Source organism: Lissotriton helveticus, chromosome 7 (genome assembly GCF_964261635.1).
Source record: "Lissotriton helveticus chromosome 7, aLisHel1.1, whole genome shotgun sequence".
Classification (NCBI taxonomy): Eukaryota; Metazoa; Chordata; class Amphibia; order Caudata; family Salamandridae; genus Lissotriton; species Lissotriton helveticus.
The window spans coordinates 831672030-831699738 of NC_136068.1; the positions used below are offsets into that span (position 1 = coordinate 831672030).

At 39.4% G+C, this 27709-nt stretch overlaps 1 protein-coding gene across 1 annotated transcript in view; it reads right to left on the reverse strand.

The window, feature by feature from the left end:
- ADAMTS2 (ADAM metallopeptidase with thrombospondin type 1 motif 2) overlaps positions 1 to 27709 on the reverse strand; it is a 1744160-nt gene that overhangs the window by 201935 nt on the left and 1514516 nt on the right. The window contains exon 15 of the mRNA XM_078653324.1: positions 3451 to 3531. Coding sequence (XP_078509450.1) covers positions 3451 to 3531 — 81 coding nt within the window. The remainder of the gene's footprint in view (positions 1 to 3450; positions 3532 to 27709) is intronic.

Below are 27709 nucleotides of genomic sequence, written 5' to 3' on the forward strand. Positions count from 1 at the left end.
CAGAATCCAATCACTCTATATGTCCAAACCAATAATAATTGTGTGGAACTATGACATTCTTGAAATGTTTACATTCGTGTCACCAATAATACTAATGGGAGATGAGAATTGACATCTAGAACTCGTTTTCTCTCTTTCAGAGTGGTAAAATTTTAAGTCAAATGGTTACATTGAAATCTTTAGGAACAATCACCATCATAGAAAACTTTTTACAGACACCAGCTGACAGGAAGGAGCCGGTCTCACAATTGGACATACTGAAATGGTGTCAAATGCTGTGGCTATCTTCAAATAGATTCCCTGGCTGGTAAAAAATTGATCTAGAGCTTCCATGACACACACAGCTCTGCCCGCTGATGGCCTGGAACCAAAAGAGAACGGGGCTTAGCATGTGAATGAATGGCCCAATGTTTTACAGCCAGTCTCTGAAATAAGAGAAGGCAACAGAACAGTGGATATGTGATTGTTTTGTATAAATACTGAAAAGTAAACATTGGTGTTAAAAATAACAATTCATATTCATCTTCTCAACCGCGAAACTGTATAAATAATGTTTTTGTCCCTGTTGTATTCTGAGAAATAGGTACAATACCGTGTGTGTTTTTCCATTTTGACATCTGTGTTCATTTGGACATTTTTAAGTGGATTTGATTTTGGATTTTATTAGTTTTGTTGCTGAAATTGGTGCTTGCCAACCACATGTAATTAGTTGCAATTGTATTGACTGATAATTTCAAAGTGCATCTATTGTGCCATCTAAATGGAACTTTTTAGATATAAATTTAAATTGCACAGATGTTGAAATGAAGGAGTCTCTTTTTACAGTTGTAATTGGATAGCTAAAGTTGTTGATGTCTCCTTGCTTGCGTTGCGTTTGTGCATATAAAAATTTTGCCTTTACTGTATGTGACCTACAGTTCATATCAACAAGGAATTTTATTAGCCATTTGCATTTCGGAATACTAGATTTTACTGCTTTGAAAGACGATTTCCATGTAATTAAGTGTGTTATCCTTGTTGGATCCTGTAACACCAATTACCTGTAACAGTCATTGTGATCGCAGTATGAAGGTAGTTCTGCATTTCTTTAAATATGGCCCAATAAATGCCATTTTTAATTGAGTTTTGGTGTGATTTACTATGCAATATTAACACATGGAAAGGGCTTTCCAAAGTAGTTATTGTAAGAGACGAGTGGGAGGGCCTAAGGCGATGCTGAGAGCCCTACTCTGCCACAGTCAATACCTACCTAGCACTGACATCCCCTTGGATAAAATTGCTATTGTAAATCAGCCCCTTAAAATGTGTGGTGAAATCCTAAAAAATGTTTGCTGGATGGTGTGTTTTTCTTTAGACTAACGTTGTATTTTTATTTGATAAGGCATGTCCATATTTCTTCCACTGAAATGCATTGTATTGAATACTTGGTTTCAATAAGACATCTTCCTATTCACAAACTGCACTTCTAAAACTACCACTGCTAAAAAGGGTCCAGAAACAACTGCAAATATACGCTGGCCGAAGTAAGTCTAGTACCACCCATGTCCACTCACAGGGACTGTAATATAATGGAGGTAGGGACTTAAAATAAAACCTTATAGGAAATAAAGTTAAACTAAATTAATGAATTAATCAAGTTATTTTAACTTTTTACAACTAAATATACAATGATAGTAATGTTAATAAAATAAAATATAAATTATAAATACACATTTTATTTTAGAATTATTTAATGATCCTTTTCAGTTTAAAATAAATGTAGTTTTAATATTTTGAAAATATTTAAATTGAATTATTTTTATACACAATGTGTAGTAACTTTAGATACATAGTAAATACAAACATTTCACTGTCAGAGGATTTTTTTTAATTACAAATAATTTTAATATATTTAAAATATTTAATATGATTAAAAGCCAAATTTAAACATTGGCTCCTAGTGCCCTAGCACTTTTTTAAATGTGTTCTAAATGTAAAATATATATAAAATGAAGTTACAACAACATTTAACTTACAAACCTTTTCAATCATTTTTTTAAGTTTAATACACTATAAAGGTTTTTCCTATACTTTACAAATTGTATCTCACTGCTGTGTTTGTGGAGGTCTCTGCCAAGTGTGTGGAACTTCAAATATGTTTGTAAAGTCATATATGATGTTTCTATTGACTCTAGCGCCTATATCATGGAGTGCAGAAATATAAATCCATACTCTTGAGTGACTTTATACTTGGAAATGTTCAACAGCCAAAAGGAGTAGTTACTTAAAAGTGTGATAGTAAATTTACATCTTTAGACATACTGAAATGTAAATGTACCTTTGAGAATAGGTCCCACAGTGTCTGCCACAGTTTTGGGATGACCCCTCGTTTAAATAGCTGAAGAGCTGGAGCAATGCTATTTTACTACCTTACATAGTGGTAAACGGTTGCTTGTCACAAGAACTTTCAAGGCATGTGCTGCTTATGGCTGGAAATATACCAGTATTGTTTGGCATATCCAAAGTCAGCAACAGAACAGAAGAAAATAACCATAGTACAACAAATCAAAATCATATTGCAATACCCATTCATAAAAACAAAGCAGCAATCAACAGAATAAATTATCAGCACAAAACATTCCACACAGCTAATGTGCACAAATGTTCTTGTCACATATTAGAATCCTGTTTTTATTATACAGCAGTAAAAGGTGTTTGGAGCAAGCACTGCCTTAACTAACCACCAAGGAAATCAGTCAGAAATGATTGTGAACTGGCCCAGTGCCTTGCATAGCTAAAAAAAAAATAGATATTTTTTTTTGTTAGGCACAATACCACAAAGAAAACTATTCCCTGAGCGAGTAAATGCCTGTTATGCAATTTAATAGAGACAAGATCTCAGGATAACATATGTAAAAGCACATTACAATGCCATTCTTCGGATCCTCTGCAGTATGGCCACATGATACAATATGACCATGCACTCAATGCAATACTTCTTCGAAAAGAGCTGTCCTCCATACGAGCACCAAGATGAAGAACAGCAAAACAGCTTGCAGAGGCATTCCTTGCACAAGGGTAGAAGGACAGCGTGACAGGACACAGACACAAATAGCAATCCAGAGCAGCTTTGGCATCCAGCGAGCCTTGGCACACAAGGACAAAGACAAGCGGCAGGACGCCATCTTCGGATCAAAGTGTCCTGGTCCAACTCCAACCTCGAGAGCACTGCCCTCTGCTGCTGCTGTTTATGAAACAAGGTATCACTTCCTTTATACAAGTCACCTACGATACTCTGAACTGAGTCTTGCAGGCAACACATCCCCAATGTATCTGGCCCCAGGGGGCTACTAGTTCAACTTTAGTGACTGTTGAATGCCAGGTAGATATAGATGTATTGCGTATGTGTTGCGTTCAAATCACTTTTCAGTTCCAATACAAAACATACCATTTATTTTATTACAAACTTACCCAAATGATGCTTTGTAGGATCCGTTTCTTGTATAAGCAAATGTCTAGCACCAGCTGGAATTTCAAATATCCTCATATAACCTTTTGGGGAAAAAAGATAATGTTAGCAAGGGAATGCACAGGTAACTTCCTTTGTGAGCATGAGCTATGTATAGTATTGTTGCATTTCACATATGTTATCTTTAAGGTGTCCAGTTGTCCATTTTTACTGAATTTTGCACACAGACAACAATCTACATCTTATTTTTAGAAATTAAATAAATGTGGAAAGTTGGTTTTCTTTTGAGAGATTCTCAATACTGGCAGTCATCACTGACGGACCAAAAGTTGCACAGACTGGCTGAATGGGGATTTACAAAACAAGAATGAGATTTCATAATGAAGTGTAAATAACTTTCTGAACAAACTTTTGCTGCAATGCAAATGTTTTCAGAAAAATATTTTTATTAAATTGTTATGTCAAGCACTAAAACCCTATAGAAGCAGTTCTCAGGGCTCGAAAAATCCCCAAAATGTTATTAGACCTGCAGGTCTAGTGAATTAAATAATTTACTCAACCTAATTATAATGCTCTTGACCCATAAACTGGTTTCAAAATATGTTATCCTGGGCAAGTATTTTACTTCACTGAAACACCACTTTCTTCTTTATCAGATATAAGAGCACCTTCAAATACGCATGTTCATCATGTCTGCTGAACAGAAATGCTTTTGTTTGATTTAATAGACTAAACATTAGCTCCATATAGAATGCAGGTCTAGACACATATAAGATACACTTGACTGCAGATGCAGACTTGCCTCAATTTATTAATTGCATTGCCATCAGGGCTTGGCCAGGATTGTCTCTCACATTATGTTTAAAACCTATCACTTTTAATAAATAGATAACAGAAGCATAAAGTATCAGCCTGCTGTTATTTGCAATCAGCAGATTTTACACTGAAATGACCATAGAATTTGTCACTGACATGTGGTTTTAAAACTATATAGTGTACAATGTTTGGAAATAAAGTTTCTGAAAATATTTGTAATTTGTACAGTAAAGTGTTTTCATTTGTTTTTCTCCAATTTTAATCTTTGTTTGCATCACACTTCTGAATTAAAAAAAACAGTTCTTTCATAATTTTTGATCTACTTGTACTATTCATTTACAATATGTTCAAATGCTGTTTTAGAGAAAAAAACAGACATTTTACTGTATTTTGTTTCACAATTCTTGTCGAATAGCTCACTTGACAAAAAGCATTAACTGTAAAAAGAGAAAGAAAAGTAAACACCATTTTCCAGGAACACGAGCAACAATTAGTAAAAAAGACAAACTGACATTTGACCTCTGTCCTTGAGCAGTAGGCAAAAGTGTCAAGATAAAACAAGATTTAAAGGCGTTTTATTATGATGTCCATCTTCTTTGTTCTTGTCATCAAGCTATCATATTTGGCAATACAAATTGTTTTTCATCTGCTTCCATTTTCACAGATCCAATCTATTTGCCTGCACAGTGCATCAGTCTTCATCCGTATGTTTCCGATGTCGTGTAGACTCCTTCCTCTCTGGTGTGTCATCTGTCTCTGTGCCGCCACCACCCCAGTTCCTTTTCTGTTCCCCTACAGGTATATATTTTTTTTCAGTCGTCCTTTCTGGACTTGTACTGTTTTCTCTCCTTACTATTTCTTCCCCCTTTCCTCTTCCCTCCTCCCTTTCCTTTTTGCTTTTTTTATCTTTCTCCCTGATTGTATTCCTATACTGCACTTTCTCTTCTTATTATTTGCTGGATTTTTCATATATGCCTCATTGCTTTCCAATACTATTTTCTTGATTGTGTATAATTGAGAGTAATCACATGGAATATTAAAGGGTCTCTTAATACGATTAAGCAACAGAGGGTGTTATCCCATCTAGGTAAATCTAATTCTGAGTTTGTTCTTCTTCAGAAAACTCACCTGACACAATGACTTACTTTATTTAGGAGGGGACTGTAATCAAATAATGGACCCTTTTGTAGATAGACAATCCTCAGTTCACTCTTCAACCCATAAAATGCAAAAAAAAATATCACTTTACTATTTCATAAGGGAGCCTTGGTGGACTCGTGGAGACTGTCTAATCCCACTGCCCGGGAATATACTTTCTACTCTTCATCTCATAGTTCACTTTCACGACTGGACTATATATTTCTCTCTAAATCTCTTGAACAGCTTATCATACAGTCACACATTTCTCCAATTGTACTTTCTGACCACGCTATGGTTATTACAGACTTGGATTTGGTTCCCCCCAGACAACCTTTGCATCTCTGGAAATTTAACAACTATTTATTGCAGGATGCTCAATTCTCTAGTTTGTTTATTGCCTTTGCTTCGGATTTCTTTTCCTTTAATGATAATATAGAAATCTCCACATCCCTAATCTGGGATACATTCAATGCCTCAGCGCATTATTTTATTTTAAATTATGTTTCTAAACAAAAACAGAGGCGGTTAAAAGAAAAAACAAGACTTCTTTCATCGATTAAATCCATAGAAAATAATTATTTCTCTTCTAAACTGTCCTCTGACCGTAACAATATCTCTAGTAAAGAAGCCATCCTCTGTACTTCTTTGAAAAAAGTGTGCATTATTATAGAGGGGGAAATAAAGCTTGTAAGCTATTAGCAAATTATCTTAAGGGAGGAAAGGAGCGGCACATTATTGATTCTATTTCTAGTTCGATGGGTAAATCTACTACTAAACACCAGAATATTTTGTTAAGTTTTAGAAATCTCTCTATATGCCTGAATCAGTTCTCTCTTCCTCAGCCATTGTGGACTATCTACACCACACCCTTCATCCTGTTCCATCAGATTTGGATTTTGACTCTTTAGAGAATTGCCCTACTTCTGAAGAAATTGCTGCAGCCTTAAGAGCGCTTAGATTAGGGAAAACACCTGGTCCAGATGGTTTTACAGTTGAGTTTTATCTCCATTTCCCTAATATTGTTCTTCCCTATTTGTATCATTTATTTAATCATTTTATTGCATCTTCTACTACTTCTGGCACCTTCGAAGAGGCTATAATTTATCTTATTCATAAAGAGGGTAAAGACGCTTGTGATTTAAAAAATTACAGACCTATATCTTTATTAAACGTTGACTATACATTTTTGGCTAAGCTCTTAGCCCCCCTTTTAGAATCCCTTCTTCACCATCCTATAGAAAAAGAACAATCAGGATTTATCAAGGAAAGGCTTATTTCTGATAATGCAAGACTATTTCTGAATGTTCTTTGCAAAGCTTCTTCTTTTAAGTCTTCTCTTGCAGCTATAACAGTTAATGGTGAGAAGGCATTTGATAGAGTACATTTTTATTTCACTCTTTAAATGGGATGGGTTTCGTATTATAGCTTTTATCTCCCTTTTATATTATGCTCCTCGAGCATCTGTAATGGTTAATGGCATGATTTCCTCATATTTTCCTCTCAACAGGGGGGTTAGACAAGGTTGCCCTCTCTCCCCTTTGTTTTTTGTTTTAGCTCTAGAACCTTTACTTTCTCGGGTCCATCTTAATCCTTCTATTTCTGGCTTTCCTTATGGAGACCGACATTTAAAACTCTCTGCTTATACAGACGACATTATTCTACTTATCTCTTCTCCTGAGGATTCGCTACCTTCTCTAATATATGAAATGTAATTATTTTCTACTGTCTCTGGATATAAAGTCAATAAAGATAAAATGGAAATTCTCCCACTGACTAAATACACTTTTAGTAGGTCTTACTCTCTTACCGATTATCAATGGTCTACTTCTTCAAAAATCAAGTATTTGGGGATATGGTTCACAAATTTTGTTTCAGTACGATTAAGATCAATTTTACAGAACTTAGTATTAAAACTGATAAGATTCTTTCCTCTTGGATTCCTTTATTTTAATAATGGTGGGGTCATTTAGACTCTATTAAAATTATGATTTCCCCACATTGTTATATTTTCTCTCTATGTTGACAGTACACATCCATACACATTTTTTTAAATGTACTCATTACTTGTTAGATTTCTTGGAGACATAAAAAGCCTAGAGTAGCATTAGTTACCTTACAAAAACAAAATTGGTAGGAGGAGTTCATTTTCTTCATTTTTATGGTTATCATAGAGCTTTTTCCTTATGCAAAGCAGCTCTTTGGACTCAGGATTCATCCTCGTCCTTTTCTCCTTTATGGCTAGATATTGAACGTACTTCTCTGCTCCCTACTAGCTTCAAATACGTTTTATCTCTGACTGCTAAGACGTTGTTTCTTCATTCCCCTATTTTACCAAACACAATATCACTGCTCAAATCGACTTTTTTTCCACTCTCTCTGGATATGCCCTTATTTTTGGAAATGCCGATATGGTACAACTCCTTCCTTAAGATAAATAATAAGCCCCTTTTTTGGCATAACTGGAAGGATAAAGGTTTAATGTGAGTCGCTCCATTATTTTATAATGGCTCCCCTTTCTCCTTTCCTCAATTTTGCCCTATTTATCACTGCCCTAAATCCTTTTATGCTCTCTTTTTATTATTGATGAATGTAATCCTTCATGTATATGCCTCTTTAAAGAATTCCTCGAAGAAGATTCCTGTCCCTTCTTTCATTACTGAATTTTTGAAAACTGGTCCAAGGGCTTTGGCTATTTATAGGTATTTCGCCCTCTCTGACCCCTCTAGAACCAAATCCAAGTCTGAGCATTTATTGGGGAGAGGTCTGGGAGTTTCTTGGACTAGCTCTTTTTGGAACAAGGTATGGGCACACATATAAGTAATCTTACGGTCTGCTGGTATTACACAATCTCTATTTTTGTTTATCATCGCCTATATTTTACTCCTTTGCAGTGCTTTAAATTCTCCTCTGATAGTCCCGCTAAAAGTTGGTCTTGTGATTTTCCTGATGCAGATTTAATGCATATATAGTTGTCCCAATACCCATATTTTCGGCTAAAAAATTTGGGCTCAGATTAAGAGGATTTTTAATTTTGTTAGCCCTTTTAATATTGTTTATCTCTCTTTTTATTCACTGTCCATTTCGCTCATTCCATCCTTCCCTAAAAATAAATATTAGATACTCTATTAGCGATTACCTTTCACCAGATTAGCTTGAATTAGACAACATCAGATAAGTTAACCTATAAAGTATGGTGGGATTCAGTGAGTTCACGTCATAAGTTAAATACTATGTATTCTATACAATGTACGTCTTCTCTGAATGAGAAATTATTATGGTTACCTCTTAGTTCATATTTCAACAAAATTGGTAGTGATGAACCAAGTGTTGTATCTGTATCTTCTGAAAACTTTTGTCCCCCATGAATTTTATCTCTCTATCCTCCTTTTATATTTAGTTACATTTTCTGATATGTTAATAGGTATAATGTTTATTATATGAGGATATCTTAGAGACAAACTGTTGACATTGCTGTCAAACATTTATTATTCACCATATGACCTCTCCTTTGCCCTCCCTTTCTCCCTTTCCTCCCTCCCCTCCTTTTTCTCCCCCTATCCCATAAAATTATAAAGACATCTATGGTTTTCCTATTGATATCTAATACTGCATATACACGTCAGAATATTATTGTTGCTCCTATGTATTGTTGGTATGCAGAATATATTGAAATTAATAATGTCTTTTGAACATAAAGAAACTCTTAGTGAAAAGGTAGCATTGTAGTCTGTGTAAACCAAGGGGCCCATTAGGATGGCGGGCAAACTTTGTCTGCCCGCCATCCCGAGGTAAAACGGGACAGCCCGCCATAAGGGTGGCGGTCCCGTGGTGGCCATTAGGATGTGCCCGTCACATTGGCGGGCGCATCCCATATTTTTAACATTGAGGCGGGTGGTGCTGAAAGCACCGCCCGCCGCAATGCTAAAAATGCACATTGTACACTTCAATGCTCAACGTGACATGCACCGCGATGTGCCTGCCATGTTGTACAGTGAAGTGCAGGGGGTACCGCCCGGTCAACTCCTTGACCGGGCAGAAAAGCGGCGGACGGTCTTTCTGTCCGCCACGGTCCCCCCGCCATAGTAATATGGCGGGGGAAATGGGTGGCGGGCGGGAAAGGATGTCGGGTGGATCGCCACCGCCCACATGGTGGTGGCGATCCCCCCGAAATCCTAATGGGGCCCCAAGTATTCATGATTAAATAAGTGTGAAGCTTGTATTTCAGTGTTTAATTTGTGCCAGTGGTTGCCAGTGGGGGCCACCATCATCTTTTTGGGGACGCAAACTTATTTCTCCAATTCAAACATTTCCCGAAAGCAAGAGAAGGAAAAACACAATAAGGGGAAAAGAGGAGGAAGAGAAAGATATAAACTCCATCACAAAGTGGAAAGAAGGAACATGCAAAAGTGGGATAAAGGGGAAAGGAGTGCCTAGTAGTGGGGTAAAGAGGCCTGAGGTGAACTGAAGGGTATGGGGTCTTGGCATTCTACGCACCAACAGTTAATTGTACCCTTCATGTCTGCTGTGCAGAGCTTTGGCACCAGCACTCTTGCGTTTACAAATTAAGCACATTATAGTTCATCATGCCATTTCCATTCTAAACTATGAAATCAAAATTATGATTGAGATTAGAGTGAGAATGAGCAGTTCAATGTTTATTTCAGGAAACGGATGCATCGCAATGTTAGTGACATTGTCCTCCATATAGATCCCAGATTGTCATGCTTCTGGTGAACTGTTTTTCACTTATTTACTTGGGGACAGAGATGTGTTACACTGAGTGTATAATCTGTCATTTAGGCTAATGAATATGAAAGTGTAAAGCTATGGTATGGAACAGAATGCAAATGAACTGCAAGACCATGACTTAGAGAAGGATTTTCTTGCATATTTATAATTCAAGTATGGTCTGGAAAGATCATTGCCGACTGTCAGACAGGGATCGTGAGAGTAAAGACTCTGCATAAGTGATTCTCAGCCATTTCTAAAACATTTTTAATTGGAATTCTACACTCCGGATCATGAGTAGATATTCCTTTGATTTACTTCTGGCTGTTATCTGCCTTGTAGTTGGCATTGCAGTTGGGAATGAGGTTTTAGTAATCTATTCATCCAGTCAGATTGATGCTGTGAGGTTGTCATTGTGAACTCAAAAGTGGTGATATGACCCCTCAGGGAAGAAGGCTGTGCCAACAAAAGGCTTCCTTCATGGCTGAACCCGGAGGTGTGGCAGCAGTAACTCACAGGGGTCTTTTTTTTATTATTTTTTTTATTGAGATGATTCAAGTATTTAAATTAGTTACATTACATACATTATTGCATATATCAATTCATTAGACAGTCATTATACAATACAATAAGAATAAATATTCAGAAGGATATTAAAATCAGAGTACTTAAACAGGGGGGTATAATAAGACAAAATTAGAAGAGAACAAAATATACATATGAACCAGACCATCTTATAAATTATTTTCATCTTATCAATGTCTAGATTCCCTCCATTTTCTAACTGGAGCCCAGATATTCTTACCAAATTCACATTTTTCCCTCCCCTTAAACTCATAAAGGCATTCTTCAATGTTATGCATTCCCAAAAACCTTGATAGCCATTGTTGGAAGGTGCGTGGATAGGGATCTTTCCATCCCGCTGAAATTAAAAGGCGTAATATAGCTACAGAGATGAAGACAAGAGCTTCCGCACCACCATCTGTCTTCATCTTCCCGTCGATGCCCACTAAAACCACCGTTGGGGATAGAACGATGTTTTGTTCTAGCAACCCCTCTAAAAATAGATGTATCTCTTTAATGATTGGTGTCAAGCTCGGGCAATTATAAAACATATGGAGTAAATCTGCCGGTCCCGTGTTACACCTAGGGCATCTATCATTATCTCTCACTCCCCATGGAGTAAAAAATACAGGTTAAAAAGGGTTTTATAATGTTGAGCCCTTAGGTTTGAGGAGCGAAATATATTTTTATTTAATACTAAGGCGAGATCAAGGTCAACATCTGGGTCCCCTAATATGTGAGCTAAAGTGGTTTCGATCTTATCCATGTCATCATCTAACTCCTGCAGAAGGTTACAATAGCAAATTTTAATTTTACTTCCTCCATTTTTCAGATATTCGACTAATGTATGGCTCGCCAGAGAAGATAGCCTAGGCCTGAGTGATCTGATTGTTTGGGCCAATTGTGCATAAAGTAACCATTGACTAGAAGGGAGCCCAAATTTATGTTGCAATGTGTTAAAATCAATAATCTCGTCACCTAATACAACATCGCCTAGACACTTAATTCTCCTCTCCCTCCAAAAACGGCTATTACTATTTTGGCCAAGATGTGCAAAGGTATTAGATTTCCATATATCTTTATTTGGATGAATTTTTGGGATCTTTAAATATTTCCCCACAGACTTCCAAATTCCCCATACAGCCATCAAAATCTTGTATCTGGATCTCTTATAAAATCTCCTTTCAACCTCACGCATCAACAATCCCACTGCCTTCGTACCAACTAAGAGCTCGTAGATAGTGGGGATTGTTTGAATATCCGGTTCAACTATTCCATCATCCTGTTTAAACAATATATTCATTTGAACTAACAAACATGTCCAATGATATAACCTAATATTGGGCAAAGCCAGGCCACCCCTCACAAGTGGTAGAGACAAGCGTGCCATTGACCTTCTGACTCTCCCATACTGCCAGATGAATCGGATAAATGTTCCTTCAATCCCTCAGGGAAGAAGGCTGTGCCAACAAAAGGCTTCCTTCATGGCTGAACCCGGAGGTGTGGCAGCAGTAACTCACAGGGGTCACAATACCATAGTATTGATCCCTGGGAACTACACCCAGTTGCAGCATTTTCCATTTCAGGATTGACGACTAGTGAAATACTAAGCGGTGTCGGGCAGTTAAAGGAGGGCGTGTGCACAGTAGTGGTCTATGAGCTGTACCTAGCAGCGTTGTTGGGGCATGTCAGGAAGGCAGGTTTTGAACCACTTGTCTTTAAGGGCTGAGCCAAGAGGCCACGGTGGAGTCATTCATGGCAGACGAGCGCCTATGGGCTGTCCCTGGAAGCGATGTTGGAATTATCCAGGAAAGAGATATATCAAATAGAAGTCTTGCATCCCTAAACAGAGGGGGCTTGAATTGCAGTGAAGTATGGTATTCTATCACTGCTTTTACATATTGCTTACACTTCAATCAGCTATGCGTTGTCAGAACATAAATAAATTAAGCCATGTTCTGTACATTGTAGACTTGCTATCCATCTCTGCCAAATAATCCGTTGTTGTTTCAAAATTCTTTTTCTGTGTACTATGTATGACACTTTGTGGCTTCTAAAATATTACCTAATGCCACTTCTCTACACACCTCCCACAGTATCACAACTGGTGTCCGGATGTTTCCACTCATTCTGAAGAACATGCAACTTTCAGGCCTTCTCCTGCTGCACTATGGATCCACTGTGACCACTGATTTTGGTAGGCCTACACACCCCCCTTCTTACTTATAATTATTTGTACCAGAGGTATACATGATATGATTAGATTCTCCTCCTCCCTTTGATGGTGAGCTGAGACTAAGCTGCACACAAGAGATCCACTGTGAGATTAAACTATGGTGTGCCCTTGAGGAGTACCGGCACATAGCACCAGATAGTATTCAGGCTTTACTACCTCAACTATTCATGAGTAATGACCATAGGCAGTTGAGACTTTGTTGGCTCATGTGGGCTGGCTGCTTTGTTAATTGCATGTGCTGCAAGGTCAAGGTGTTACTCTTTATAACTGAATAGTTGAGAAATACTCTAGTCTACTTTTATTTGGGATTTATAATCGTAGTCACTTGGGTTTTCTTTGCTCGTTTGTAATTCCCCTGATATTCGGGTTTACTTTTTACCACTCCCTTTTACAGGCCCCACCACTTACTCCAATTGTGTTTTTAATGAAGGTATTCTCTTTTGTTATATTATAATCTATTTTCACTTTACTTCATAGTATAATGCCTCTGCTTTTCTACACCCATGGTATATTTTTCCTTGTTTCATATCACAGTACCTATGCTTTTCTTTCCCCATTGTATTTGCATTTAATCATGTTTTCTGTATCTTTACTCTATTGTTTAGCATCTAAACTTTGTCATATTTTCTTTAAAACGTTTTCTTTCCTGTTAAGTGGTCCTATAATAATCAAATGGGGGTGTTTAGCACTCGTTTTCTGTTTTTTAAGATTGGAATAAAATATATCTCAGAATCTCATATAACATTATTTAGAATTCCAATTATTAACATTCCTTATAATGTGAGCTTTCACTTTTTTGTTCCGTGACTTGTTACACCTTAGGCCAAGTGTACGAGTTATACTTATCTTTATTGTGCCATTTCTGTTGTACACTGTCTTGATTTTGTGGCACAACTCCAGTGTGTGCAGTCTGATGCACCTGGTCCATGTGTTGAGTCTCTTCTTAAGAGAATTGTTTGTTGTTGATACTACATTTGTGTTAAAGAATCCAGAGGTTTAGCTTATTTTTCGTGCTACCTATTTATTTTTCCAGACATATCTTACAAAATGTATACTACATATTTCTATCATACGTGATTTTACATTTGATGTGAATTTACTCTGCCATCTTTCGTCTGTTTTTTCATATTCAGTCCATATTGGCATGCCATGCATCTATAACACTTTAACACTTTTTAATTGTAGTTAACTACGTTGTTTCCTGCAGTTCATTTGTCACAGCGACTGACAAGTTTATTGCTTAATGAGTCGGTTTTCTCAAATGTCATCCAGGGTATATTTCCAACGTTAGCTTTCATGTCTTCGTCCAATGGCAACACACTCCAATGATTTTACAAATATTTGAATGTGCTTGCTTGACTGCTATGTGAAACCAGTAATCTAATGGGTCCTATCCTTGAACCTCTGTCTGCCTGTTTGTTTTACAAATCTATTTTTATACGCAGACAGTTTTTCTGGTTCCTTTTCTAGTGTTTTCTTTATGGATTCTTCCAAGATGCTTGGTTGGTAGGGATTTTCTTTTAATCTCTTTGCCATAGTCAGGGGTGTTTCCTGAAAATGTATTGCCTCAAAACTATTTTGTTTCCAGATAATCGTTCCCCATGAGGGATAGTTCAATATAAGGCATTGGGATATGAGTTCTTTCTCTGAAATGAACTGTAATTGTTGTGCTTTTGTGGAATACGTTTTTGTTTCTTTCTTGTCCTGCACCTCTAGCTTGTCTTATCACCTGAGATTATGACAAGGAAAAATAAAGTCACTATGTTGGTCAGCATAGCTATTGCCAAACTGTGTGCACACTAGCATACAGGATGCCCACCTTGAAGCAGATGAGATCCTTGTATCATTTATGTAACTCTGAAGTCCTTATGTAATGTAACTGGTCCTTTTGTAAAGCGCTCTGACACGTTCGGGCAATGTTCGTGCTATATAAAATCGCAATAAATAGAAAATGAAATTTAAAAAAACCTTACCAGTACGCAGAGTGGTGAGATGATTGTAGCCACATAAAATATGTTCAATTGTACAATTATTGGTTTTATGTGTTATGCAATTTTTATGTCCTCAGCAATGTAGATTGACAGTATATTGTGTCTCATGGAAAACTAAGACTGCAAATCTAAATGAATAGCTACATGACCACTTAGTTTTTCTTCTTCATCACTATTAAATGTGCATGTCTGCTGCTTCTGGGTATTCATGTTTTAAATTAAAAGTTTAAATGAGCACAACATCGTTCTTGTTAGTTTTCTTGCTGGCATATACTCTGCTGATCCTCTACTGGCTCGTCTAGGTCTCTAGTGACTGAGATGTTGTCAAGCGTTGATAGATCTCATTGTGTTAATGCCAGCTCTTGAGTTCTCTAAAGTTAGCAAAGAGTGAAGTAGTTGTGTGTCAGCAGTTGTTTCAACTTTAACAATTTGCCATGCAAATCGACCTGTAGTGCTTTTGGTTTTGCTACTTAGATAAAATCTTGTAAAAAGATATTGTGTGGACTTAATATCGTATCAAGAATATCGAAGACAAAAATATTGGGAAAGCAAGTTTCAATAGGTAAGCAAAGTTGTTACTACATATAACTTCCCATACATGTATCGTACCGACATATATAAATTTATTCACTGAAAAAAACACAGTTTTCACGGACTTTGTAGCTTCGAATTAGCAGTTAAAAAACCTTTGAAATTTACTGAAAAAAACACAGGTTTCAGGGACGGTATAGTTAGTTGGACATTTCACTCAGACAAAACCAGAGAACTTCATCTGTTATAGTTAATTGAGCTAACTATAACTCGCGCCCCTGCAATGACGTCACATATTATATCACTCATGACATGGTCAGTGACATCACTGATGACATCACTGATGACATCTCAAATGACATCACTGGTGACATCATCCAGTGACTTAATGTTTCTGAAAAGTTTAAGAATGTTATCTATATATAAGCCAAGGTGTATTGAAGAATGAGTGGGTGTATGGGAGTCTTGAACCTTTGTTTTTTTGGGACTTTTCCACTAGGAGTGTTTGTCTGCTGATAAGCTCCGTTTTACTAGCAGCTTCTTGATATATTCTATCAGTGTAGCCTCCAGCTTTGTACCTTTAAGTCTAGAGGCTACACTGATGGAATATTACAAGTGGAAAAGTTTAAAAGCAATAACACAGGAGCCATCAGGATGATCATGGGGTTTCATGAAAAATCCAATAGGGTTACTCAAATATTTAGAAAGAACTGTCATATTATTCAGATTGACAATGTCATAAACATGCCATACCCTCTCACCCACAGATTATGTACAGGCGAAGTACCTCGATTAAGGACCATCTTGTTCACAGCCACTATGCGGCTATCCCCATCAGACAAGAAATATGTAAGGTTTTTTTACCTTGCCTTAGATGCAAGGCTTGCAAATTTAGCAAAAAGATCACAGAATGTGAGGTGGGAGGACAGGGAGCAAATAAATGTAAAAAAGTAAATAAACTGCTGAATTGCAATTCATATTTTACCATTTACTGTTTAGAATACCTCTCCCCTGAAAGATACGTCGGCAGTACCATTCACCCTGCCAAGAAAAGAATACTCAAGCCCATGCGTGCGATCACTAACAAAGATCAGACTTACCCAGTTGCTTGACATTTTGAGCAAGAACATAAAAGCAACCTTGATTTACTTAACTTTTTCTGTATTGACCAAATTGAGAAAAAGGAAAGGGAAGGACACATGATCAAAGAGCTACACCGTCTGGAGTCCAGATACATTGTAGAACTGTCTACCAAAACCCGATAGGCCTTAGCAACGAGGAAGAATTGTGGGTTTACATAGGCTAATATTATGGCCGGCCTGGAATTTGTTTTCAGATTATAGGGTATTTTCCTGAATATCACTTCTCACTGTGTATATATTTTGCACTTGACTTGATTCTTCCTCCTAGGACACTGTTGTAAATATGCCAATTCAGGGCTTTATTGTTTTTACCTTCGGAGTCTACGAGTAAGATATGGATTTCAGGTTGCCTGTCACATTATAATTAGGGCTCCCGGTTTTCTGTTTAAACGGATTTTTACATATAAATACAGATAGAAAACAAGTTTTCCTTTATCTGTATTTATAAATAAAAACGGGAAAATACTAGTATATTTTCTCAATAACATCACACCCCCAGTCATCTGGTGTCTCCCCCTCCTTAGAGGGTTAAGAGGCGTCAGCCCGGGCTGAGTGAGCTTCCCCGACCCGAGTACTTCACAGGTCTTTGAAAGACCGTTTAATTGTTAATGAGGCTTTTGTAGTTCTTTCAGCCCTCATCCCCCACCTCTTCACTATGCCAATTGCTCCCAGCACCAGTCTTTTCCTCACAGACTGGGTTTCAATTGAGCAGATTCTGTGTTGGAGTGCCCGGTTTGCAAAGAGGATTATACCGAGGGAGAAATAGTAAGGCAGTTGCACATAGCTGTCAAGATTTCAGATTGCTATGTGTGACATCTCCAAAATGTTTGTGTAATAATGAGTGGCATTTAAAAAACTATGAGTGACACTTTCTCACGGCTGCCCGAAATCAAACAATGAAGATAAGGGAAACATATATATCAGAAATTTTACTCATTTGAATATCAGAAATTTTACTCATTTGAACAACGAGAAACTCTAAGAAAATTTTGAAACTGCTTTAAAGCACACGAAACGGAAGGGCACTAACCTAGTGCCCTTGTAACCTGATCCTAGCATAAAACAAATATCTAACCTTGATATTAAAACTTCAATCATGAGATTAAAACTACAACTCGGACCTTAGCAGGAAAATAATTTGTCAGCAGCTTTCAATTTTTTTACTTACCAAGTCTGTGAGTCACAGTGCTGCAGCTGGGGTTATATAGACTGCTGGCCATGGTTCCTCCTAGTCTCTTTGAGTCTGTCCAGTCATGCCCCTTGGCTGCACACAGCTGCTGAGATTCGGAATACATTTTACATCGCGACAGAGGTGAGATAAGCTGCAAAGTGGCACGTTGTCTTCAGAGCTGTGCTAGTGCCTTTTAAAGACATTCAGCACCGGCTCTAAGACTCATGCTGACCTGAAAGAATCACGGGGGACCCCGCACAACAGGGGCTGAGCAGCAAGGCAGCAAGTGTCAGGTCAGGAGGTGACAGGACGAGCACTGGCCTCCTCCTGTAATTATTTAACTCTGCACAGGGGCAATTAACTTTTGGGGGCAGGGCGGGCAGGACATTGAGATTCAAATCATTAGTGTGTCAAATGAGATAAATACCTTTGCACTACTTTTACTTGACAAAGCCAGCGCCACCACTGTACGGGCCAGAACTGAGCCATGAGGAATGCTCCCACGGCGGTCACGGTTCATCTGGTTACTCTGATAAGAATTTACACAACATTCAAAAGAGATATAGCTGCAGGCACTCTTGTTCAGGCGGCGGCATAATCAATTGACTTATTTATTTTACTGGCACTGCAGCACATTCAACACAAACGGTTTGAGCACTAGAGCGGCAGTGCTAAGTTGGGGCTATCTCAAACGGCACATAGTTATTACGGCCAACCTGGCCCGCCTTTAAGTACCCAGTCTCGGTTGCCCAGCCATTGGGCAAATCATTGCACTGACTCTCCTGACCTGCGCACGTGATTCAGAACGCTACGGGTGAATGTATCCAGAGTTTGCTAGTAGTACGTAGCTGAGCCAGCCCCAAGCGGTGAGCAGCGCTGACCACTGACAGCTTTGTTCAGAGTGGTAACATTGCAGCAGTCGAATTGCACATCTGGTGAGAGCGGGCACTGGGACCACAACTGGCTGCGACCTGCTGTAATGACTGGGTGACTTGCTGTTAAAACCTGTTGCTCTTTTAACAATAAATGCAATTTTGAAAAAAAAAGGGCTGGTGCGATATATTAAACCAGCCAGTTTACAGTCCACGCCCACGCTGCGAATTGCTTCAGTTACAGCCGGAGCAGTAAGCAAATCTTCATCTAGCCTGGCGAATTGACCAATGACAACCAATCGCATGTGTGCATTGTCAATTTAAATAAATATGGAAAAATACTAGCTGTAGCGTCGTCTTTTGCTTGTGAAAAAAATAAATGTGGATAAATACAGAAAAAATGCCCAAAAAATAAATATGGATAAATACAGACTGAAATGGCAAAAAAATAAATACCATAAAACCGGGAGCCCTAATTATAATTATCTCCACTCTGCATATATTTTGCACTGATGTCCAGAGTTTTGCTACCTACAAGGTTAAAGAATGCCCATACAGGGCTTGATTGTTCTCCCGTAAGGAGTACGTGTGAGACATGTTCTGTACACTTGTTGGACTTGACACAAGTAATCAGGATTTTGAATTTGTCTTAATAACTTCTTTTTTGTAGCACCCAGCCCGGGGGTCCATCGTTTCATGCTGCATCATAATTTGAATTCAATAACCACCCCTATGATTCACCTCCACTATTTTTAATGCTCCCGTTCTGTGCACATGTATTAAGACACATTCATGATATGAATTAGTATGAAAGAAGGATATCGTAGTGATAAGAGGATAAGAGATTTGTACCGCAGTCGTTGGCTCCACAGCAAAGTGATTGTGTATTTTCCTTCCAGTATGTTTAAATACTGTATTGTTTAAAATTGTAACTGACATTGAAAGAGACGTTGTTGCCGAAACGCGTCTGTCAGTTTTCGAGCTGTTGCCCATTAAACCCTTCATCATTTATTTCCTTATGGAGTGCCTCCATGAGTTTCTACACAAGTGCAGATTGTTAAGGGAACAATTTTAAATACCCTCAAGCATGTGTTGATGTGTTTATATTCATCCATAATTTGAAACTCATGAAATATTTTAAACTCAACAAAGTCAGTGAAATATCAACTACAATTAGACCGAGAATGACAGAGGAAGAATATGTACAAGTCTCAGATCTCCCCCTACTAAGATCAATGCATGCACTAGAACGAGAAGAAGATATCACCACAGAATCTACACAACAAGATTTGTCTGATCTAGGTATGCAGTACAATTATAATGATCTAGCCCCCTTTCGATCGGCATCAATCTTCATGCCTATGATGACTAAGGATGCTATTGACGTGTTTAGTGATCGAGGTGTGGAAGATTTAAAACAACTAAATAGAAATGTTTTGCGAAAAGAACAACAAAGAAGATAAACAGAAAGACAATACTCTACACTAATGCGAAAATTACAAAGAAATGATAGCATCATTATTAATAAATTTGACAAAGGGGGAAATATAGTACTGTGGCCTCCCAATCTATATATGCAGGAAGTGGAAAAACATCTAGGAGATTCAGAGTGATATAGAAAGGCTGCATTCAGCGATCTCAAACGCATTAAGGAATCCGTTTTTAAATAACTTTCCCAATGGAAAAGAATGGGTCTCCTCAGCAAAAATTAATTTGGATTTTTTTTAAATGACTATCCTACTACAACAGTACTGTATTTCATTCCTAAGGTGCACAAGAACATAACTCTTGTACTGGGAAGGCCCATAATATCAGCACAAAAAGGATTATTGGAACCTATGTCCAAATACGTGGACTACTTCCTCCAAGAGTATGTAGAGGCTTTACCATCATTCATAAGAGACACTGGGCATTTCCTATAAAAAATACAGACAATAGAGAGGAAACAAGAATATGTCTTACTGGTTATGGACATTAATTCCCTCTATACTAGTATACAACATAATGATGGTATAGCAGTGACTAAGCATTTTTTTATCCAAACGGGATTGCAAATACTATCAGCACAACAATATGCTTTTAAGTATGATCAGCCTATGACTGAATAATAACTTTTATTTTCGACAAAGAAGTGCATCAACAGCTACATGGGGTGGTGATGGGGGCGTGCTTTTCTCCCAGCTATGCGTGTCTCCATGTTGGCTGGTGGGAGGAGTGCATCGTCAGAACCACCCACGGGAAGCTGTTTGATGCACATGTCAGGCAGTGGTGGCGTTTTATTGATGATTTGTGTGTCATCTGGGAGGGATCTATTGAATCTGCATATGATTTTGTTAGTGAGATGAACAAGAATTAATTGAATCTAAGATTTACAGCAGAGGCAAGGGTTGAAAGAATACAATTCCTTGATGTTGAGATTTATATTCATGAGGATGCTATCCATACCAAACTGCACAGAAAGAGCACAGCAGGTAATGCAGTGCTTCATGCCACCAGCTCCCACCCTAAACTCCTAATTAAAAGCATCCCCTATGGGGAGTTTGTAAGAATAAGTAGAATCTGTAACACTGAAGATGATCTCTAAATTTGCCAAAATGAGGCGTTTCATAGATTCAGGGACTACGGATATAATGAAAAAGACTTAAAAAAAGGCCATTACCAAAGCAAACAACATAAATGTGGAAAGTGGGACAGCTAGTACCATCAGTACAGACATTTTCAGTATGACCACTAAAACAGAAAACATGGTGAGGCTCATAACATCATATGGCAAACAAGAAAAACAACTAAGGAAGATCATATATAGAAACTGGCCCATTATTAAGAGTGATTTGACTATGTCACAATTGGTACCAGAATATCCGATTATCACTTTCAGACGTGATCCCTCTATGAGGGATGCACTAGTGAAAACAAGTCCTGAGTTTTTATGTACATCGAGTTGGCTCTCAAATAGAGTAGTTTTTTTAAATGTAGCTCATGCAGAGCATGTAGATTTGGGAAAAACACTAATAAAATAACAACTGCGTTTGACCCTGAACCCATGAAAATCATAAAGTTACTTACATGCCCCACTGAATTTGCAGTCTATGTATTAGAATGTTCATGTAAGCTAAGATACGTAGGAAGCACAAAACTGCAAGCATTCAACCGCATATTACAACATTTAAGAGCAATTGTAAACTCAGACCCCAGTTACCCAGTGGCCAGGCACTTTAAACATGTACATAGCAATGATCTAAAAGAACTACAGTATTATGTGATCGATACAGTGCCTAAGTCACTGAGGGGTGGCAATAGGGAGAAAAAACTCAGGCAGCTAGATTCTCACTACATAGTCACACTCAATACTAAAATGCCAAATGGTCTTAACACAGGAGAAGAATTACATCATTATTTATGAATTATACTGTATGAGTATTCCGGGGTCTTGTTGTCTGTAATTTGAAGCTTGTTTTACATTTATTTAATCGCACTATATTTTAACCTAGTTTTTAGCCTGATTGGGAACGTGGTTTTACTAAGGGTTTTATCTGGGTGACCAGGTTTTAACGATTGGTTTTACCAGTCTTTTTTGTGACTGAGGCCTGGGGGTTTTATGGTAATAGCGGTAAATATAATGATTATTAGGTAAAGTTCTCTGTATCTAAGTGACTGAGATCTGTAAGATAAGTAGAGCATTGTCATAGGGTTTAGCACTGGCCTAATGTGGATGACAAATGCTGACACACTGAGGATTATTGGATATGCTGCCAATTTACACTGTATTTGATGAAATTAATCAGTATAATTGCACTTTCACTTTATATCAACAGGTAGGAAGAATATGAGTAGAATAGCATCTCATGGTTTTATCTCTGAGAAAGTCTACAGTTATGTGTTTTTAAAAACAAATAACTGTTGATAGATCAGGAGTAGACTATATTATTTAATTGTTATGCACTTGCACTTTATAGCTCACTTGGGATTTATTTTCAATTCATGTATATTACTGCCTGATCGTATGTTTATTTCAATAATGTACTAGGTACGCAATGGAAGGATATAGTATGTTTTCTATCTCCATGAACACGGAAAAAAGGCGGGCAATGGACACCTGTTTTTTTTAATGTTTAGACACTATTTATTGCTGATTGGCCCTGGGCACGTCATGTGAGCAAGACAGTGTTCCACTGTCCAAACACGCCATGCTGGGCAACAAAAATGCTAAGAATGAAGCAATAAAAAACGCACTTTACTTCTAAAGACAAGCTGTGGTCCATACCTGATTGTTGGGGATTTCCGGGCATTTCAGGATTCTGGCAATCTATATATATGACAAGGTGACCAAGCTCCGTCTGTGGAGCGAAACGCGTCGAGGAGAGCACTCGCTCTGTGATTGCTGAAATTAAAACCACTGCTAACACGACTGACGGTGTGATGGCGCTTTATTGAAAAGTTTAAATTTGCTATCAGGAGAGGAGGTCTGCGCCTGCTTTAACCCACGTTGATAGCGGCCAGGATTGCTTCGATATATATATATATATGTATAAACCCAATGCCTCCTCCAGTGTAGGAAAAAGCATGGCACCCTCTGGGTTTGAAGGTAAGGGCTTTATTGAAATTATGAAGGTATGAGCTTACTGGAAATGGGCCACACTCCAGCTCGAGTGCCCAGCAGGTAAGGCCCTAGTACATAACAGCAAAAAGAACAATTGATGGACAGAATGCAGAACAATGTATACATTCACCCCAGTACAGAGATCTGGGCCTAAAGCCATCGTTTTTTTGCTCACCACGCCATTCCAGTTTGGACCAGGCCATATGCAAATCAGTCTTGACCCTGCGCCCAATGGGGACAGTCCAACCCGAACTGCCATGCCAGGTTCCCCCTGGACTGGAAACAAGCATCCTAGGACCAGTTTCGGGCTTTCAGCCCTCATCAGCCAGGATAGCTTGACTCCAGTGGCAAGGAGTGCACTCGACTCACGTCTGAGCATACCCATCCCACTCGGGGTGACAAATGCAAAAAGAACAATTGATGGACAGAATGCAGAACAATGTCATACATTCACCCAAGTACAGGGATATGGGCCTAAAACCATCGTTTTTTTGCTCACCATGCCAATGGAAACCCAGAACCCCGAAACCAGTTTGTTTCCGGTCCAGGGAGGACCTGGCTTGGTAGTACGGGGTGGACTGTTCCCATGAGGCACAGGGTCAAGACTGATTTGCATATGGTCAGGTCTAAACTGGGTTGGCATGGTGAGCAAAAGAATGATGGATTTAACCCAGATCTCTTGACTGGGTGTGAATGGTTTGATTTGTTCTGCATTCTGTTCATCAATTGTGTTTCTTTTGTTTTCTCGCCCTAAGTGCGCCAGGTATGCCCAGACGTGGGTCCTGGGCTCACTGTGCCACTAGAATCAAGCTATCCTGGCTGAAGAGGGATGAAACCCCAAAACCGGTCCTAGGATGCTTGTTTCCGGTCCAGGGAGAGCCTGGCTTGGCAGTTCTAGCTGGAATGTTCCCATGAGGCACAGGGTCAAGACTGATTTGCATATGGCCAGTTCTGAACTGGGGTGGCATGGTGAGCAAAAGAATGATGGGTTTCACCTGGATCTCTTGACTGGATGTAAATGTTTTGATTTGTTCTGTATTCCATCCATCAATTTTGTGTCTTTTGCTTTCTGGCCCTAAGTGCGCTAGATATGCCCAGACGTGGGTCCTGGGCTCACTGTGCCACTGGAATCAAGCTCTCCTGGCTGAAGAGGGGTGAACACCCGAAACCGGTCCTAGGATGCTTGTTTCCGGTCCAGGGAGGACCTGGCTTGGAAGTTCAGGCTGGACTGTTCCCATGAGGCACAGGGTCAAGACTGATTTGCAAATGGCCAGGTCTGAACTTTAGTGGCATGGTGAGCAAAGGAATGATTGATTTAAACTGGATCTCTTGACTGGGTGTGAATGTTTTGATTTGTTCTGCATTCCGTCCATCAATTGTGTGTCTTTTGCTTTCTCGCCCTAAGTGCGCCAGGTATGCCCAGATGTGGGTCCTGGGCTCACTGTGCCACTGGAATCAAGCTTTCCTGGCTGAAGAGGAGTGAACCCCCAGAACCGGTCCTAGGATGCTGTTCCCATGAGGCACAGGGTCAATAGTGATTTGCATAGGTCTGAACTGGAGTGGCATGGTGAGCAAAAGAATGATGGATTTTAGCCAGATATCTTGACTGGCTGTGAATGTTTTGATTTGTTCTGCATTCCGTCCATCAATGGTGTGTCTTTTGCTAGTACATAATAGGGCAGGGGGATTAAAACTACCTCTAACTCAGAGGTGCCTAAAGAGGCAAGAGAGGTGCATAAAAAGGCAGGGAAGATGCAGAAACAGTTAACAGGGGTACAGAAAGAGGCAAGTGAGGTGCAGAAAGAAGCAAGAGCAGTACAGAAAGAACCAACAGAAGTGCAAAAAGAGGCAAGAGGGGTGCAGAAAAAGGTAGAAGGGCTGCACAAAGAGGCAAGAGAGGTACAGAAAGAGGCAGGAGGGGTACAGAAAGAAAGAAGAGAAGTGCAGAAAGAGGCAAGAGAAATGCTAAAAGAAGCAACAGATGTATAGGAAGAAGCAAGAGAAGTGCAGAAAGAGGCAAGAGAGGTGCAGGAATAAGCAGGAGCAGTGCAGAAAGAACCGACAGAGGTGCTGAAAGAGGTGTGAAGGGTGCAGAAAGAGCAAGAGAAGTGCAGAAGGAGGCAAGAGGGGTACAGAAGGAGGCAAGAGAGGTACAGAAACAGGTAGGAAAGGTGCAGCAACAGGGATCAGGGGGACAGAAAGAGGCAAAAGAGGTGCAGAAAGAGAAAAGAGGTGCAGAAAGAGAAAAGAGGGGTGCAGAAAGAGGCAAGAGACCTGCATATTAAAGCAACAGAGGTGCTAAAAGAGGCAGGTGAAGTGCAGAAGGAAGCAAGAGAGGTACAGAAAGAGGCCATAGAAGTACATAAAGAAGCAACAGAGGTGCAGAACGAGGCATAAAGAGTGCAGACAGAAGGAAGAGAAGTGCAGAAAGAAGTAACAGAGGTGCTGAAAGAGGCACAAAGGGTGCAGAAAAAGGGCAAGAGAAGTGCAGAAATAAGCAACAGGGGTACAGAAAGAGGCAGGAGTGGTGTAGAAAAAGGGAAGAGAGGTATAGAAAGAGGCAAGAGAGTTGGACAAAAAGAGAAGAGGGGTGCAGAAAGAAGCAACAGAGGTGCAGAAAGATGCAAGAAAGGTGCAGAAACAAGCAAGAGAAGTGCAGGAGGCAAGAGAATTGCTGAAAAAAAGCTAAAGAGGTTTAGAAAGAAGCAAGAGCAGTGCAGAAAGAACCAACAGAAGTGCAAAAAGAGGCAAGAGGGGTGCAGAAAAAGGTAGGAGGGCTGCACAAAGAGGCAAGAGAGGTACAGAAAGAGGCAGGAGGGGTACAGAAAGAAAGAAGAGAAGTGCAGAAAGAGGCAAGAGAAATGCTAAAAGAAGCAACAGATGTATAGGAAGAAGCAAGAGAAGTGCAGAAAGAGGCAAGAGAGGTGCAGGAATAAGCAGGAGCAGTGCAGAAAGAACCGACAGGGGTGCTGAGAGGTGTGAAGGGTACAGAAAGAGCAAGAGAAGTGCAGAAGGAGGCAAGAGGGGTACAGAAGGAGGCAAGAGAGGTACAGAAACAGGTAGGAAAGGTGCAGAAACAGGGATCAGGGGGACAGAAAGAGGCAAAAGAGGTGCAGAAAGAGAAAAGAGGTGCAGAAAGAGAAAAGAGGTGCAGAAAGAGAAAAGAGGGGTGCAGAAAGAGGCAAGAGACCTGCATATTAAAGCAACAGAGGTGCTAAAAGAGGCAGGTGAAGTGCAGAAGGAAGCAAGAGAGGTACAGAAAGAGGCCATAGAAGTACATAAAGAAGCAACAGAGGTGCAGAACGAGGCATAAAGAGTGCAGACAGAAGGAAGAGAAGTGCAGAAAGAAGTAACAGAGGTGCTGAAAGAGGCACAAAGGGTGCAGAAAAAGGGCAAGAGAAGTGCAGAAATAAGCAACAGGGGTACAGAAAGAGGCAGGAGTGGTGTAGAAAAAGGGAAGAGAGGTATAGAAAGAGGCAAGAGAGTTGGACAAAAAGAGAAGAGGGGTGCAGAAAGAAGCAACAGAGGTGCAGAAAGATGCAAGAAAGGTGCAGAAACAAGCAAGAGAAGTGCAGGAGGCAAGAGAATTGCTGAAAAAAAGCTAAAGAGGTTTAGAAAGAAGCAAGAGCAGTGCAGAAAGAACCAACAGAAGTGCAAAAAGAGGCAAGAGGGGTGCAGAAAAAGGTAGGAGGGCTGCACAAAGAGGCAAGAGAGGTACAGAAAGAGGCAGGAGGGGTACAGAAAGAAAGAAGAGAAGTGCAGAAAGAGGCAAGAGAAATGCTAAAAGAAGCAACAGATGTATAGGAAGAAGCAAGAGAAGTGCAGAAAGAGGCAAGAGAGGTGCAGGAATAAGCAGGAGCAGTGCAGAAAGAACCGACAGGGGTGCTGAAAGAGGTGTGAAGGGTGCAGAAAGAGCAAGAGAAGTGCAGAAGGAGGCAAGAGGGGTACAGAAGGAGGCAAGAGAGGTACAGAAACAGGTAGGAAAGGTGCAGAAACAGGGATCAGGGGGACAGAAAGAGGCAAAAGAGGTGCAGAAAGAGAAAAGAGGTGCAGAAAGAGAAAAGAGGTGCAGAAAGAGAAAAGAGTGGTGCAGCAAGAGGCAAGAGACCTGCATATTAAAGCAACAGAGGTGCTAAAAGAGGCAGGTGAAGTGCAGAAGGAAGCAAGAGAGGTACAGAAAGAGGCCATAGAAGTGCAGAAAGAAGTAACAGAGGTGCTGAAAGAGGCACAAAGGGTGCAGAAAAAGGGCAAGAGAAGTGCAGAAATAAGCAACATGGGTACAGAAAGAGGCAGGAGTGGTGTAGAAAAAGGGAAAAGAGGTGTAGAAAGAGGCAAGAGAGTTGGACAAAAAGAGAAGAGGGGTGCAGAAAGAAGCAACAGAGGTGCAGAAAGATGCAAGAAAGGTGCAGAAAGAAGCAAGAGAAGTGCAGAAGGAGGCAAGAGAATTGCTGAAAAAAGCTAAAGAGGTTT